Here is a 15,869-nt window from a genome sequence, read left to right on the forward strand (position 1 = left end):
CCAGAAGAATATTAAAGCCTTTTAAAGGTATTCTGTATGGGATTCTCATGTCAAAGTGATTTTTTTCTTGAGGAGCAGCATTTTTTTTCGACTCCTTTGCTTGACTATAAAAATAAAGGATGCCCTTAACTGTCAATAATAATAATAATAATAATAATAAACTTTTGATTTTAGATGTTGTGTATCTTACCCAACAAAATTTTGATAATAATACCTGATTAAAGTTGATATTATTATAAAACTCCAAAAAGTGAGTTTTTCTCCCAGAAGTTTGACAAAATAGGATAATAATGTTAAAATTAAAAAAAAAAGTTGTACATAAATAAACTGTTTGAAATTTGAAAGTCTAATAAGCTTGTGCTTGTTATACATGCTTTAACAGTACAACTCAGTGGCTGAGTATCCAGCATGCTTCTTTATCATTCTCATTAATGACAATTATCACCATAAAAAATATGCGTCGTGAATGTTTTCACACAAGACAACAGACTGTTGGTATCTTGAATAGCATTGTACGCTGTTGCATTTCAAGTCGTTTTATGTCTTGTGCCAAGTTCTGATATTACAACAAGCTAATCGTAAATTGCTTAATTTCTTTGCACCAAAGCACGTGGCAAAGCACACAGCTGGTTTGTTGCCCTGGATTGGCCTTAATATCATAATTACACTTTTGATTTAACTTTGGAAGTCATGCAACATATTGTCTCTGCTTTTTTCATTATATCATTGCATCTGATATAACACAGCGGCATGTGCAGTGTTCCTTAGATATTTATAAACGTCATCTAGCTGCAACATTTTGATTAAACTATTTTGCTTTTACTCTGCTTTTTTGTGCCTAAATGTATAGTTAGCCTTATAAAATAGGGGAAAAAAAGAAGAAACCAATTGTGGAGAAACTAGATATAATTTTAAGAATTTAATAAGACCATATTGGAAATAAGGAACACATTGGGAATAAATCTGAGGTTTTTCAAGTGCCATCTTGGGGTTTTATTTTTATGTCAGATCCCAATTTTCTGAAATGGATCCATTCATTCGTTCATAACTGTACCCAGGGACTCTGTTTTGAAGGGATTTGTCAGGTCGTAGCAATGTATTGAAGGAAACTTCCCTTGATTTAGATTCAATATGCCTTCAGTGCCCTTGGTTCTTTAAGTGGTGTTGGGGATAATTATTACAAGTATAAGTTGTTCATAAACTGAAGCTGAAGGAAATTGTAGTCTGGAAATTGTAATGTGTATTTTGTATATTTATTAAATTTGGAAATTAACAAGAGTGGTCAGGGTTTTGTTAAATCCATACAGAAAGGAAAGAAGGCAATTCACAATACATTATAAGATTTCTTAAAGCAAACATATAATCAGACATTGAAATAAAAATAAAATGGCACAAGAAGAAAAAAAAAAGTTATGTGCAGGGAATGGGTACTTGCAATGTATGTCCAAGGCAAGATAGGAAGAAAAATGAAAGAAAGGCAGAAATGCCATTAGACTGTACATATAACACAGATTTGCCAACTTTGTGCATTTACACACATATCTAAACATTTCGAGCATGTTCTGCTGGCAACTGTGATGCCAATGGAAGAATAAAACATAAAAAATAAAGTAATGGCACTTTAAATATTCTTACTTGACAATGTCTAAGGGTTCATTCCCAATGATACTTTTTCTACATTGATCCAACTCTGCAGGGACTCTTGCTGAATGCACTCAGATTAACAGATTAACACATATGGAGTAGAATACCCAAAAGATGGTGATTACACGAGTACGTTGGAAACAACAGGGGCCATGTTAATCTGTTAAACTGCTTACATTCAGCGAGAGTCTTGCTGAGTTAGATCGATGTACTTTGAATGAAGATTTAATTGGAAATGAGCCCTAATATTACAAGCGTGGTTGATTGATGATTTTAAAATGGAGGAGGCACGTATAGAATCCATTCTATGTGGACACACCTGTAGGCGAAGGATGATAACTAAGCAATTAACTGTCAACTGAAAGAGAAATTGATATGTAGATGGTGTGACTGTTCTCAGTTTTATAACCTGGCCTATTTAAAATTAGACGACTTTAGAAAGAACAGCTGAGAACTTGCCTATGTGATGTTTGTAAGATTGATGAATTTCCGCATGACATTGCTATAGAAATACGGTATATCAAAGGACTGTCGGACTTGATGATTTTGAAGAATATCACATCAACATGAAGTTAAATGTCAATGCTATCAAGTGCTTCTTGGAAAAAGGGGGACTTTTTTGGGTTTTATAACAATATTTTTATATTCTGTGCTTTAGTATTAAAATGTCTTTTTTTCATGCAATAAATAAATAAAAAATATAGTGATAAATGAATAAATAAAAGAAAAGAAAATCTCATGTAAGAATATTAAGGTAAAAAGTAAAACTATTAATTAATTAATTAATTAATTAATTAATTTATTTATTTTTTTTTTTTTTACAAAGCAAATTAGTAACCATAATGATTATAGTTACTGTAAAAATTGCATAATTCTTTTGCTATAATATGGAGTAGCCTTTGAAGAAATTATTTGTGTTATTCAGAAAGTGTTGGTAGTAACCATAATTTATCATAGTCAAATTTAAAATAGATTTCCTAAAATGTATTACAAATCTATTCTAATTTCATTTAAAAAAAAATATATATATATATATATATATATATATATATATATATATATATATATATATATATATATATATATATATATATATATATATATATAGAAGTGCTACGTGATCATAGTTTCATCTTTTTCACCAATTATATATATTTTCTTCAGAGAACTCCTTGAAGTACACCATGAGGACTCCAAACTTACGTTTAAAGTTGATGGATACATCAGCAATGCCAACTACTCAGTGAAAAAATGCATATTTTTGCTGTTCATCAATCGTAAGTGTCTTTTGCTGTTAACTTTTGCACTTAATATTGAAACTATCGGACTTGTTTATTAAAAGTAAAATCAGTGTCAAAAATATTTCTATAGAATAGAGCTATATTATTGAATTATATGTAATGGTCCAAGTCTTTCTTTCTTTCTGCTTTCTCATGTAAAAGTCTATCCTCCTTTAAGGGCATTTTTTCAAAATTTCAGAGAGTGAAAACAAAACAATTGTTTTGACACCCATCTGCCATAGCAGAGTAATCTTTTGTGGTCATAAAGTCAGATTCCATGTTTGTTTCTTATCTGGGAATGTACTTTATAAGGGGAATCGGCCATTTCTGGTTGGCCCCAAACTAGCCCTCTCTGCTCATCTTTATTGTGAATCATTCTTATTTTCCACTATTTTTCATTTCACATTTTACATGGCATGTCACATTTGAATTCTTGTTCTATCCATTTTTTCCTAATAAAGACAAATTGAAAATTGCATCTTAAAGAAAGAAAATATCAAATTTTGTTAGTCTTGATGGAAAAAAAATAACTACATCTTTCTATATCAAGCAAATGTAATTCTATTTTTATTTAGAGAAATTGTACTTGGCGGAGCAGTAACTTCATGCATGTTTAAAAAACAAATTAGGAATGATTTCTCAGGAAAACAATTTGCTGAAGTAAGTTGCAGATCATTAACTTCAAAATCACTGAAAGGTTGCTGTAAACACAGTGGCAGAGATAGTAAACAGCCTCCTAATACATGTACTGTATAGTTTCTCAGGACTTTTTTACTTTCAAATAATATCATATATGAGCTTTTTGGTTATTTGCATAACCAGAGAAAGATATAAATTTATTTGATTAACATATCACCTCTAGACTGATGGTTCCTTTATAAACTATACTTAAAAAGTACCTGTGTCAGTGACTTTCAACAGAAGGAGCATACTTCTAGTCTAAGATCAAGAAAGTGCTTGATATTTGCACAAATTAAGAAAAATAGGCCCAGGAAATGACAGGTCCAGATGGCTTTTTTACGGAGTTCCATTCCAGTTTGACCTTTTTAGTTGCAGTTCTTGAACACAATAAATTAAAGCTGGCAGTGCTTCCACAATTAATGTTCAGGTATGTCTGTCGAACATAAAGACCCCCCACCTGAATGGTATGTGGGTTGCAATCAATGCAGTTTTGTTCATTTCATATTTCAATTTACTTGTTGGAGTGATGAATGCATTTTATGGCAGCCTGTCTTAATTGTTAACAGCTGAGGTGAATGAAAATATCTGATGAAGTCCAGTCCCAGCCAAGTATCTAATACTAGTAGTTATTATGAATTAATTATAATATTTATGGTTTGGTAATTTACCAAGACAATCAAAAGTAAAAAGTCAAAGTTCCTGGTATACTGCGCACCACATCCCTCTCAGTGTGGCTGGGTTCCTATACCTAGATCCATCTAAAAGGATTGATCCATCTCTGAGGGTTTTTCACTAAATTGCTTTCAGCTTGAGAAGCTTAGATGTCTGGTACGCCTGCTGAAGCAACTAAACAATAATTAATTACCCCTTAGCAGTAGGCATGCCAGACATCTAAGCTGCTTAAGCTGAAAGCAATTAAGCAAGAATCCTCTCGGAGATAGATTGATTCAGAGTTAGTACGATAGGGTCTGGGAATGGTCCCTTACATTAGATCAGGAAATTTTAGGCCATGATACAGACTAGTTCTTATCTCCCTGGGGAGCATACAGTCCAGCCCAGCTGGAGTAGGAGGTTTTGATAGCTACCAAATGAATAAAAGACCAGGAACTTTACCCCTGTTTCAACCCATAAGTGCTGAGTGCCAAGCGGGGATATACCAGGTACCACCAACTAAGGACTGGTATATCCCTGGACAGGTTGAACTCACCATCCTCTCCCACTCTGGAGGCACATGCTCTGACCACAAGGCCATCCAGAGGGAATAAACCACTGCATGTACATGCTTCTTTTACAGAGATATACTACCAGATATATTGAAATGCACTCTATCAATGGAAGGGGGGGGGGGATCTTGGACCCCCCTCTTCTACAAATTACCTTGTGGTCATTCACTAAAAATAACCTCTGTCAGGTTATAACAGGCATTTACTTGTTAAAAAGGTTACAAATATTACTAGTAAAACCTCTTGGTGACAGTTGGCTTTATTTAGTATACCTCTGTCAATGAAGTGGGAAGAGTAATTTACGTACAAGATCTCTGCTCAACTTTGCCTTAATTATCTATAATAATATGAAATCAATCACCAAATAATTGGCAAGAGATAATATTTGCCTTTCTTGCTTATTTATATTTGACTTCTCATTTCAGACCGTCTGGTTGATTCCAGTGCTCTACGCAAGGCAATTGAAGCTGTGTATGTGGCTTACCTCCCAAAGAACATGCATCCCTTTATATACCTCAGGTGGGTTGATCAGTTACAGGCATGATGCTAACGATACATGGCCATGGAATCACATGACCATGAAAACGTGTCTCTGCGACAGGTGTGTCTTTCCAAGATGACAGTAAACTGTTTAATGCCAAAATCATTCTTTGGTGATTCCATGAATGTCTTAATATGTGTGTGTGTTTGTATGTGTGTCAGTGCATGTGTGTGTGCATGTTTACATGCGTGAATGTATGTGTTGCACTAACATGTATTTATATGTCATGGTGAAAACTATGGTCTGGTATAGGATGAGAGATTTGCCAAGACATAAAGATCCAGCATATCATACCAGTACCTTCTACAATAAACTGCAACTATTATTATGACATACTGGTAGCTACACACAATCATATGAACCTATGCACATGCAGTATGTTTGTTGTGTTCCATGCACATACAAATGTCTGCGTCTCCTGTATGCTTTCATTCACATAACAGTGACTGTCACTTCTGGACAACTACGATAAAAAGCTGCATGAACTCTTTTAGATTAATATTAATAATCAATAGGACACTGGGATAGGACTTGGGACTCCTTGTATAGACACTTTTTATGCAAGAAAGGAACTTTAATTAGGAAGTCTTCAGTTTTGTATTAAATGGGAGGTGAGAGGTAGGGTTCTTCAGAGAAAGATGTTTTTTTTTTCTATTTATCAACTTAGCTACCCACCCCTGATGTGATAATAAAATCATGGCTTTTGGAAGACTGTCAGCCTATATTGTGAGCTCAGCCCCTGGATGAGCCTTGTCTTCCCTGTTGTGATATGATTCTCTGTGTAGAAAATGAGTTATTATAATTGAATCAAAGAGACTCTCTAGGAAAAATACTGAAGGGAATAACACGCCAAGAAGGAATTACCAAAATCAAATTGTGTGTGTGACAGCATGAAGCCCAATAGATTAATCTATCATTATCGTGTGACAGCACCTGATCATCTTGCACGTTCTCATTTGGATATTGGACAAAGACTTTTTTTTTTTCTTTTTGTAGATTTGGAACATGGGAACCTAAAACCAATAAATAAAACAAATTTAGTCTCTGGTCAAGTCATGTCCAACCTACTGGGTATGACCCATCTCAGTGGGGCGTTGCCATGGAATATGATCAGCTCTGTCACCATTTGGTGCCAATTAAATGTCAAGGGTCTTAATTACTTCTGTCATTTAAAATGACCTTGAGATGACACTGTAAGGATTTTGACTTGATGCATGATTGTCATTAGATAGCTCATTGACATGGGTCATGCTAAGATTGGTTGACTGGGAAAAAAAGATTTTAGTGTGACAGTTACTGTAATTGGACTGCTTTCAGAGAAGTCTAGAAAGGCCGCCCCCATTGACATAAACTAAATGTCACCCAATGCCATACTGTTCTGCATTTGTGCCAAAAGTTTAAATAGATATCAACACTTTCATCATGATGTTGAATCCTTTTTGAAATTATGTTTGAAGTACAGTCAGTATAAAAAAAGAGTCAACTCTCAAAAAATAAAAAAAGTCACTTAGAGAGTAAACAGACTGAGTATGTTGGATGGGTGCCATTTCAGCTGTTGCCCAGCTAGAGGCATAAACATTTTCCCACTCATATGTTTGAGGAATTCAGTATCTTTTTTTCCCCTAAAAAATGTAGAAATCAGCCTGGTACTAGTAGGTATATATGCAGGGGCAGATTTAGGCCATCTTCTGGGTCTTCCAGAAGATGGTCAGATTTTCAGGTTTACATTGACGGGTATTTAATTTTTTTCAATCAGAAGGCGGTCAAAAAATGGAAGATGGATCAACAAAGATAATTTGGAACTGTCGGAAAATATCTCTGGATCCACCCCTGATATATGTGCTACATGTACATACTGTCAGTTAGCTAACATTTAATTCCTTTGATGAGACATAGAACCTTATGCATAAGCATTGCCAATATAAAACATTTAAAAAAGGTCATTAATCTTAAGGTTGGATAATTTCTTGTAAATGGCAACCTCATAAGAAATAGTTTCACAATTTTGAATGTTTTTAAATGCGATCTTTTATAGAAACCTCAGTGACTTCCGGTAGCGTGATAAGTCAACAAACAGTTCTGGAATGAAAACAGAAACATGGCATGAATCTCAGTTCCTACACAATGCATAAGGTATCAGTTTTAACCAAAAGTATCAAATTGAAGGCAAAAGGTTGTATTGAAACAAAATTATATTCTTCAGAGGAATAGATCCTCTCAGATCTTTTGAAGTATATGTTTCTATTGTATTACCACCATTAATGTAGATACTGGAGAGAACAGGAAAACATGGAAAGAACAATCAACAAAGCCCAAGTTATAAGCAATCTGTTTTTCAGGCTGCATTGGTTGACAGATGAGGAACATTATTATTGCATGGCCTATAAGCTCATAGTGACATATTGATTTCTTTGCAAAATAGATAACAGAATACTTACTCAAAGGAAATATTTATTATTACTGTTTGGCGGTCATTGATTTGTTGACAAATCGGTTACTGCGTAAACACAGAAAAAAAAAAATCATTAGGGTTTCTCAATACAGTGGAAATTCAAATAAATCTTGTGAAGGAGTCAACTGCTTGCTGCATTTTAATTGTTTGGGGCTGTACTCGTGCTGCTGGAGTATGTACATGCGTCATCTGTCCTTTCTTCAGAAACAATTCTGTATGCAGCAAATATTCTTATTTGAAAAAAAAAAAAAAAAACAAGTCAGCAAGGCTGTCAAATGTACAGACAAAAAACAGAAAATAAAGAAGCAAAAATAGGTCATTTTGTCAATTTTGATGCAATAATAAATAATGGTTATAATAGCACAGTCAGTTAACACTGAATTTTAATCATGCAGAAAAAAGCAAAAAAAAAAAAAAAAAACAGTATAACTTTTGTGAAAATGATCCGATCAAGCTGATTTTCGAACTGGACCTGCGTATTATGAATATTCATCATTTCTGTGAGTTTCAAACCAAAAGGTAAAATGGTTTTCCATTTATCATGTTATTGGTATTGCATATATGCTGAAAAAAGTGAAAAAACAGCGTAACTTCTATAAAAATGGACCGACCATGCTGGTTTTCAAACTTGACCAGGGTATTATGAATATTCTTCAGTTCTGTAAGTTTCAAGCCAAAAGGTAAAACAGTTTTCCAGTTATTGTGTTATTGCTGGTTAAAGTGTACGGCAACGACGACAATGAAGACAGCAACAACAGACACAGGTGACGGCTGTATCTGTGTCTGTACATAAAAAATACCCAAAAAAACTATGACTTGCATGTTATATTACTGCCACCCTTAATGTTATAAAGATCTCTTTATCAAAATGATGAGAATATGTGGTATACTGTCAGATGATTCAAGGTGACCCTTTTGTCATTATATTTGTTATAACATGACTTTCGTATTATCTGGCATTGCCCTTGGCAACGAAAAAAAAAAAAACATTTGGTTAAGCATTTTGATGAGCATCAGCCATTTTTAATGTTAACTTTAAGACAGTTAATACAAATATAAAGCAATCCTCATTTCAAACGGCTATTTGCTCTATCTTGCAGCCTATAGCTGAGAGCTAATTGTTGTGACTGATCTTATTATAGTCACTGGACAAACACTTGGAATTCCAAAAGGGAAGAAAGAAAAAATAAATGAAACCTGCAGTGATTGGAGATATCGGTAGCTTTGGGTGTGTGTGCATGCATGTGTAGTGTGTAAATTAAATCCATATTTATAAAAAAAAAAAAAATGAAATTGATACATCATTACTAGTGCTTAAGTTTCAGAGGTGTCTGGAACCAGTTTGTTAATTTTCATGCCTGTTTACAATTGTCACATCAAAACTTTTAAATTAGCAGCATTTGATTGAAGTTTTCTAAACCATTCACAAAATTTAATGTTTCGCTGGTCTGTGACTATGCCACATACCAATCTTATGAACCACAAATTTAAATCTGGATATTACCCAAATGAGCATTTGTTATAGGTGTAGTACCCTTTATCAGATTTGATCCGAAAAGTCGTGTAAATATGGAGGGTCGAAAATATGCATGTACACAGTAGAAGCTGGCACCATTGGCCCCAAACCTCCATGTCACCTGGCAGAAAAGAACATAAAATTACCAGTTTCTTGAAAACAGTTTTCTTTGATTTAATCTGGTATAAAATCAATGGCTTTCCATTACCAGTAGAAAGGAGAAAAGAGAGAACAGTTCTGTGGAACATTCTAAATGCAAAATTTGTTCCATAAAATTTTGCTTTGTCATCATTTTGTCAGTGAACATGATACTGTAAGTACTTGTATCTGTATATGAGCATATGAAAAATGGTGCTAAACTGTGCATGTCCAGAAAAGGACCGTTTTGAGATAAGCACCATTGGCTCTTTTGCAAGAAAAATAGAATGATGTATTGTAGGAACTGGTTAATAAGTATACAGTCATGTATAACACTTTGTTGGCAGTGAGGTATACTCAGTCTGATATATGGGACCAGTCTGGAATACATTTAGTTTGATAGAAATTAAGTAGTTCATCAAATTTTTAGTCACCACAAATTTGGATGTGTGTGGTTTTATGGTGTGTCTTTGTAATCTGCCATCTCTGAAGAAACACAGACAGTATGTTGCAAAAATGTATAAGCCTTTCTCTCTTGCTAATGTCATCTGCCAGTAAATCTCTAGTATGATCATGAATCATGGTAATTATGTGAATTGGCAACTAAAAAAAATATGAAAAATAATTTCTGCAATCATTTAGGTACTTGATACATTTCCCTCAGTGATGCTTGGAAGGTAGTATGTATGCGGAATAAAACATGTGGAAGTCCTTGATCTCAGTGGGCTCTTGTGACAGGAAATTAGGCACTTGATAGAATGGATGATTGAATTGTTTTAATTCTTAGATTTTGAGACATGGGAATTAAGAAGCATTTATCTGAAATGATAAAAGGTCTGCATTTTCATTTTACCCATTTACCTGTGTTTGAATGAACCCAAAAATGTTCTAAATAATTTACTTAGATTTATGATACTTTTTTTTTCTAGAAGGATTGACAATAGAACTGCTACCATTACATGATGCACTAATATTAATACTCTTTATGTTGAGAGTAATCATACTGGACAAGTCATCATTTTTACCTTGTATAACCTTTCATTTTATTTCTGCATGTACCTGTTACCCTGAGATCTTTCATTCAGAAAACACTTCTTGATAAAACTGGAATGTGCCCTGCACATCAGTTCCTATTGCCATTCCCAGAAGTAATATATTATAAGTCTTTTCTAAAATTGCTTTTGAATTATGACCCTAGATACCTCAACATTTTACAAAAAAATTGTTCTTGGCATGCTGTGATAACTGTTCTGGAATTGCAGTTTACACTATATTTATACCTTCGAGAGGTACACGTTTTTATAGATCAGTTAATTATTTTGATTAGAAAGTGGTTCAGTAGTTTTAAGGAAAAGAAACAAAACTATCATGTTGCTGACAAATACAGTCCCATGTAGGAAGTCAGAAGTGTGCAAGTTTTCAGAAATTATAAACCATCTTTCCTCGGGTCTCTCGCCAGCAAGGGGAAGAAGAGGCGTTTGTTTTGCCTTGAATGTTTCAAGATTTATTGCAGTCAGTGATAAATTTGGTTGATTTAGGAGATGATGATTCTCCTCAACACTTTCAAAGCCTGAGAGCTCATATGCTTTGAAAGTTATTAAGCTTAAGAACAAGGAATTTAATACTGCACATAACAACCTGAGCTACAAAGAGTTGTTTAAAAATTAAGGGCTTCCTAAAGGACATCTTGGCCTTAAAGCTATGGTTAGACTGGTTTTGACGTAAACCATTAATTTAACAAGACTATGGCTGCATTCTGAACAGATGATCCACAAACTAATTGGTCTGTGAATTAAATGTGGCTGACCCCACTTAAAAGCTAAGCCTCATAACCCCTTATGTTCTCCCCGCCTACCACACATGCCAGGCCTGAAAGGGCCTAGCAACTAAACAAATTAAATATCGGCTCGGAGTTTAAATTGCAAGTCTCTGCAGAGATTTTAAGTGTGGGTGGCAGGGAATCCAGTAGGGGATTAGGTGACATTGCTTTGAAGTTGGTCAGCCATATACAGTCTGCAGGCCTACCCAACTACCAGACTCAGCACCGAATGATCCAGAATTCACCGGTTGATCAGACCACACTACCCGTTTTCAAGGTGTGTATCAGATCGCATTACACAGTATCATACCCTGAACAAATTTTGAGTGGTGATGCAATGCTTTTCAACCCCGCTGAGAATCGTCACTATTACATCGTGTACTAGGCAAGAGCGGTGTCGCGTCTGATACTGTGTAATGCGATCTGTGGACTTGTTCTGAATGCGGCCTATAGTGACTGTTCTAAATTCAGTAAGCTGCAAGGAAGCAAAGATAGATTGTATCCATCAGATATTCCATAAGCTAATAGACTTGTGGCATTATGCGTCATATTATTGTTCATGAATAGCTACATGTACCAGACTTAGTACAACATGGAGAAAATTAAGTTACATTTTTTTAATACATCAGCTACACAGGCTTGTTTATTGAACTGAAAACCAAACAAGATTTAATTTGGTTCATGCACGTTCTGTCAAAGGTTAATCTAATACCATTACAAGACATTTTTTCCTACATTACTGCACCAGAACATGTGTTCTAAAAAAAGAAGAAAAAAAAGATATGTCCCGAGGCAATTACTTAATGCTATACAATTATTGACTCAGAGTGAGGTTGATCAGTAAATGCTGGTTTGCAGGCCTTAGTCAAAGTTAATTGAATGTGTAATATTCTCAGGGGCGGATTTAGGGCGTCTTCTGGGCCTTCCGGAAGACGGTCAGATTTTCAAGTTTACATTGACGGGTATCTAAATTTTTCTGTCGGAAGACGGTCAAAAATGGAGGATGGATCTACAAAGATAATTTGGAAGACTGTCAGAAAATAACTCTGGATCCGCCCCTGATTCTCCTATGGCAAGTAAAAGAAAAAAATATGTCATCTAGAGGTGTTATAAAAAATTAATTTGTAATTACCATTTGTACTGGTAATTACCATTTCACATTATTTATTTGAACAAAATTTATTTCCAGTTTTCCACAAAACAGTGTTTTGCTTTTCCATTTTACTTAAAAAGAAATTGGTTCAAAAGTTTTGAAAAAATAGATGGATTTGTGTCAAAAGTGAGGTAGTGGATTTCATCCTTTGGCTAATACATGTACATTTCGATGAGTGACCGGAAATGGTACTTCTTGAAAATTAAAATAAGAGACCATAATTGAATAAGTGATGTGATTGGAATATGTACTTAGTCTAGTATAATTACCATACATACCTCTAAACAGGAAGAAGGCACCACTCCAGACTGGTTATTTCTGAAACTTCCTTTCTTTTTCAGTCTTGGTTTTTCACTTCTGATTACACAGTTCCTGTGAAAAAGATAAATGACAAACTGTACATGTGACTGCATGAAGTCTGACTGAGTATATTCCTGACCATATAAGTCTAAGGCTGCATTCCCACAGATTTAGATCGATCCATCTGGATCGACCTAACTCCTTGGGGGTTCACGCTAAATTGCTGTCAGCTCAAGAGGCTTAAATGTCTGTCACGCCTACTGAATCAGCTAGGGTAAAGATAATTAGCCCCTAACAGCTTTACTAGGCGTGACAGACATTTAAGCCGGACAAGTTGACAGCAATTTAGTGAGACTCCCCAGGGGGATAGATCAATCTAAATATCTGTGGGAATGGTCTCTGACATGTGGATGTACATGTACTTACAAGATAACAGTTACGCAATGTCATGCAATTGCATTGTGCAGTATTACAAAATGTTTTTATCTCGATCAAGGCTTCAAATATGTTATTTTTTACTACAGTTCAAAAGTAGAAGTTATGACATAAAATTCAAGTGATAAGTAATAATCCCCCCCCTTGGAAGAAGCAGTGTATATTGCTTTCAAATTTCAAGTGTTGGTGTATCGATTGGTCCAGTACGTAATAACCATTTAGTCTATGGCCCTCATATGTGGTAGGGAGGTTTGTCATCATTTGTGGATGACCCCTATGGATTTTGAGGGCAGTGGGTCAAAGTTCAATCCCACATTGACCTTGTACACTAAAACCTTATCTGACCAATGAATAGAAAATGGTTTGGTCAGGTTGGGTTCTGATATTTTTTTGGTAGAGATGCTTATCATCATGCACAGATGACCCCTGTATTGTTTGATGTCAGAAGGTCAAAGGTCAAGGTCACAGTGACATTTAACAGAAAAAACTTTTTCAACAAATATATAGAGAACAATTTGGCCCACCCAGGGGCATGTGTGCTTGACAAACACCTCTTGTTAAATTGATTTTATGTTCTGCTCTGTTAGCAGAGGTGGATGGAGGCCGTCTTCTGGGTCTTCTGGAAGACAGTCAAAATTTTTTAAGTTTACAGTGATGGGCATCTAATTTTTTCTGTTGGAAGATGGTCAGAAATGGAGGATGGGCCAACAAAGATAATTTGGAAGACTTGTCAGAAAATATCTCTGGATCTGCCCCTGCTTTACTGAAGTGCCAAATAATCACAACAGGATATTTGCAAGAAAATGTAATAAACTGATATTGTGGGATTTACTTTATTAATAAGATATTGGAGATTCAAAGACTGTTAACGCAAGGACATAAGGGCCTGTGATATACTTGTAGGTTATTGATGAACATCTTATTTCTTATTAAATAGAAGCTGAATTTAGATTTCAATAATATATGTATACACTGTAACACAATATTTATTGCAACTGATCCACAAGTCAGCATGTACTGAACAAAATGATACTAGACTTATAAAAGATGGCATTGCACCACTATAAAACCTGATAATAAACTTGACAAGTACAACATGCAGCTCATTTTCACATTTCCTTTTAATGGAAGGTGAGTGGATGCAGCCCAGTTCAGTTGATTGATAACTTCCTTTCACCAAAGGCTTCTTCAGAATGTGTCCAGTGCATTGACAGCAAACTCTGCTGTATATTTCGTAACATTTACAAATTTTGCTTTTTTACCATGAACATAACATGGTAACATGGGTCTGATTTCCTGACAATTTGGAAGATACTATTCTTTCTAGTCTGAAAGTTATTCATAACGTGGGCATGTGAAGACTGTGAGGTGATGAAATGTTGTCCTTCATCTAATAAGGACTTTGAACATTCAAAGACTATTCTGATTAAGAGATTAGCATCTTATTTCTTAATCAATTCTTAGATTTTTTTTTCATTAACTTGTATGCAGCTTTACTTTTGTGGAACATGGGTATATATACATGTATTGATAATTATAATAATGACAGCAGTTGTGTGAGTCCTTATTAATGGATGCCTGTATTCTGACTGAGATATGGCAGAAAAAAAAAAAGATGAACATAAGATAATTGCACTGGAGGGTATTACTGGGCATTTACTTCTCATTCAAAGATTTGGTATGTTATGAGTTGCAATATTTCGATCATTGTAACACATTCATTCCCTCACATATTGCTAAATATGTTTCCGTATGTCAGTATATTGGATTTTTATTTATAACAATTCAGTTCAACTTTCAAGCTTGCCAGTCCTGTTTTGAATATGAATTTCTTCATTGGCAATCAATTTTGCACGGAAAAATAATGAAAGAGAGCGATGAAATGCACCAGGTGGTTCTTAGTGCTAAGTGAAAAGAAATTAAACTCTTTAGTTTCTAGATCTAATGTGCTACAGCAACTAATTTCCCTTAAGAAACTTGATGACATCCTGTCTTTTTTGATAAATTACGGAAAATAATCATGGTAATCTTTTATCATTTATTAGTTTTGGATAAAAAAATCATTAATAGACATCTGGAGATCTTAAGATTGCCCTGCTGCAAAATTATCTAAAAATCTCTTTTTTTAATGAAATTTTGTGTTTATGTACATACTAGTATTTACTTGTATTCCTACATAACTCATCAACTATGATAGAAATGTGATCTTGTTGATATTAATACACACAGGGCATCTTCTGTACCATGATAGAAAGGCCATACTGAGACTGCACTAAATAACCTGGCACCTTATGCCACAGGACAACTGCCAAACACATGTTACTGACAGGCTATTTTTAAAACTGTTGCATTTTTTTATTCAATTGAAAAACCTAAGATCAAGAGCACTATACTGCTACAGCTTACCCAAATGGAGCTAGAAAACAACATCTCATGACAAAAATGTAATATTAAGTTTTCAAATATCATTCTCCTGTATTTATTTTACCAACTAAAATTGTTCCAGGACCTGTGAGTACTTAATAGATATGCAAAATACCAAACATAGCATGATCTTGAGGTGTGCTACTTATTTTATAGCAATAAAAGGTGATCACGCATACATTGCAGGATCAGTATTTTCAAGAAAAGATTTGTCAAGTTAATAACATTGCATTTTATTTATTTATTTATTTATTTATTTATTT

At 34.5% G+C, this 15,869-nt stretch overlaps 2 protein-coding genes across 5 annotated transcripts in view; one reads left to right on the plus strand and one right to left on the minus strand.

Moving 5' to 3' along the window:
* LOC106162134 (DNA mismatch repair protein Mlh1-like) overlaps positions 1-15,869 on the plus strand; it is a 79,355-nt gene that overhangs the window by 46,530 nt on the left and 16,956 nt on the right. For all 3 annotated transcript variants that reach the window (XM_087012834.1, XM_087012835.1, XM_087012836.1), the window contains exons 9-10: positions 2,809-2,921; positions 5,254-5,347. In XM_087012834.1, the coding sequence (XP_086868960.1) occupies positions 2,809-2,921; positions 5,254-5,347 (207 nt within the window). The remainder of the gene's footprint in view (positions 1-2,808; positions 2,922-5,253; positions 5,348-15,869) is intronic.
* LOC106169297 (melanocortin receptor 3-like) overlaps positions 1-15,869 on the minus strand; it is a 51,957-nt gene that overhangs the window by 33,329 nt on the left and 2,759 nt on the right. For both annotated transcript variants that reach the window (XM_087012840.1, XM_087012837.1), the window contains exon 2: positions 12,726-12,819. The gene's annotated coding sequence lies outside the window, so the exon portion shown is untranslated. The remainder of the gene's footprint in view (positions 1-12,725; positions 12,820-15,869) is intronic.

The sequence above is a fragment of the Lingula anatina genome, chromosome 5 (genome assembly GCF_051362555.1).
Source record: "Lingula anatina isolate TDL-2025a chromosome 5, LinAna3.0, whole genome shotgun sequence".
Lineage (NCBI taxonomy): Eukaryota > Metazoa > Brachiopoda > Lingulata > Lingulida > Lingulidae > Lingula > Lingula anatina.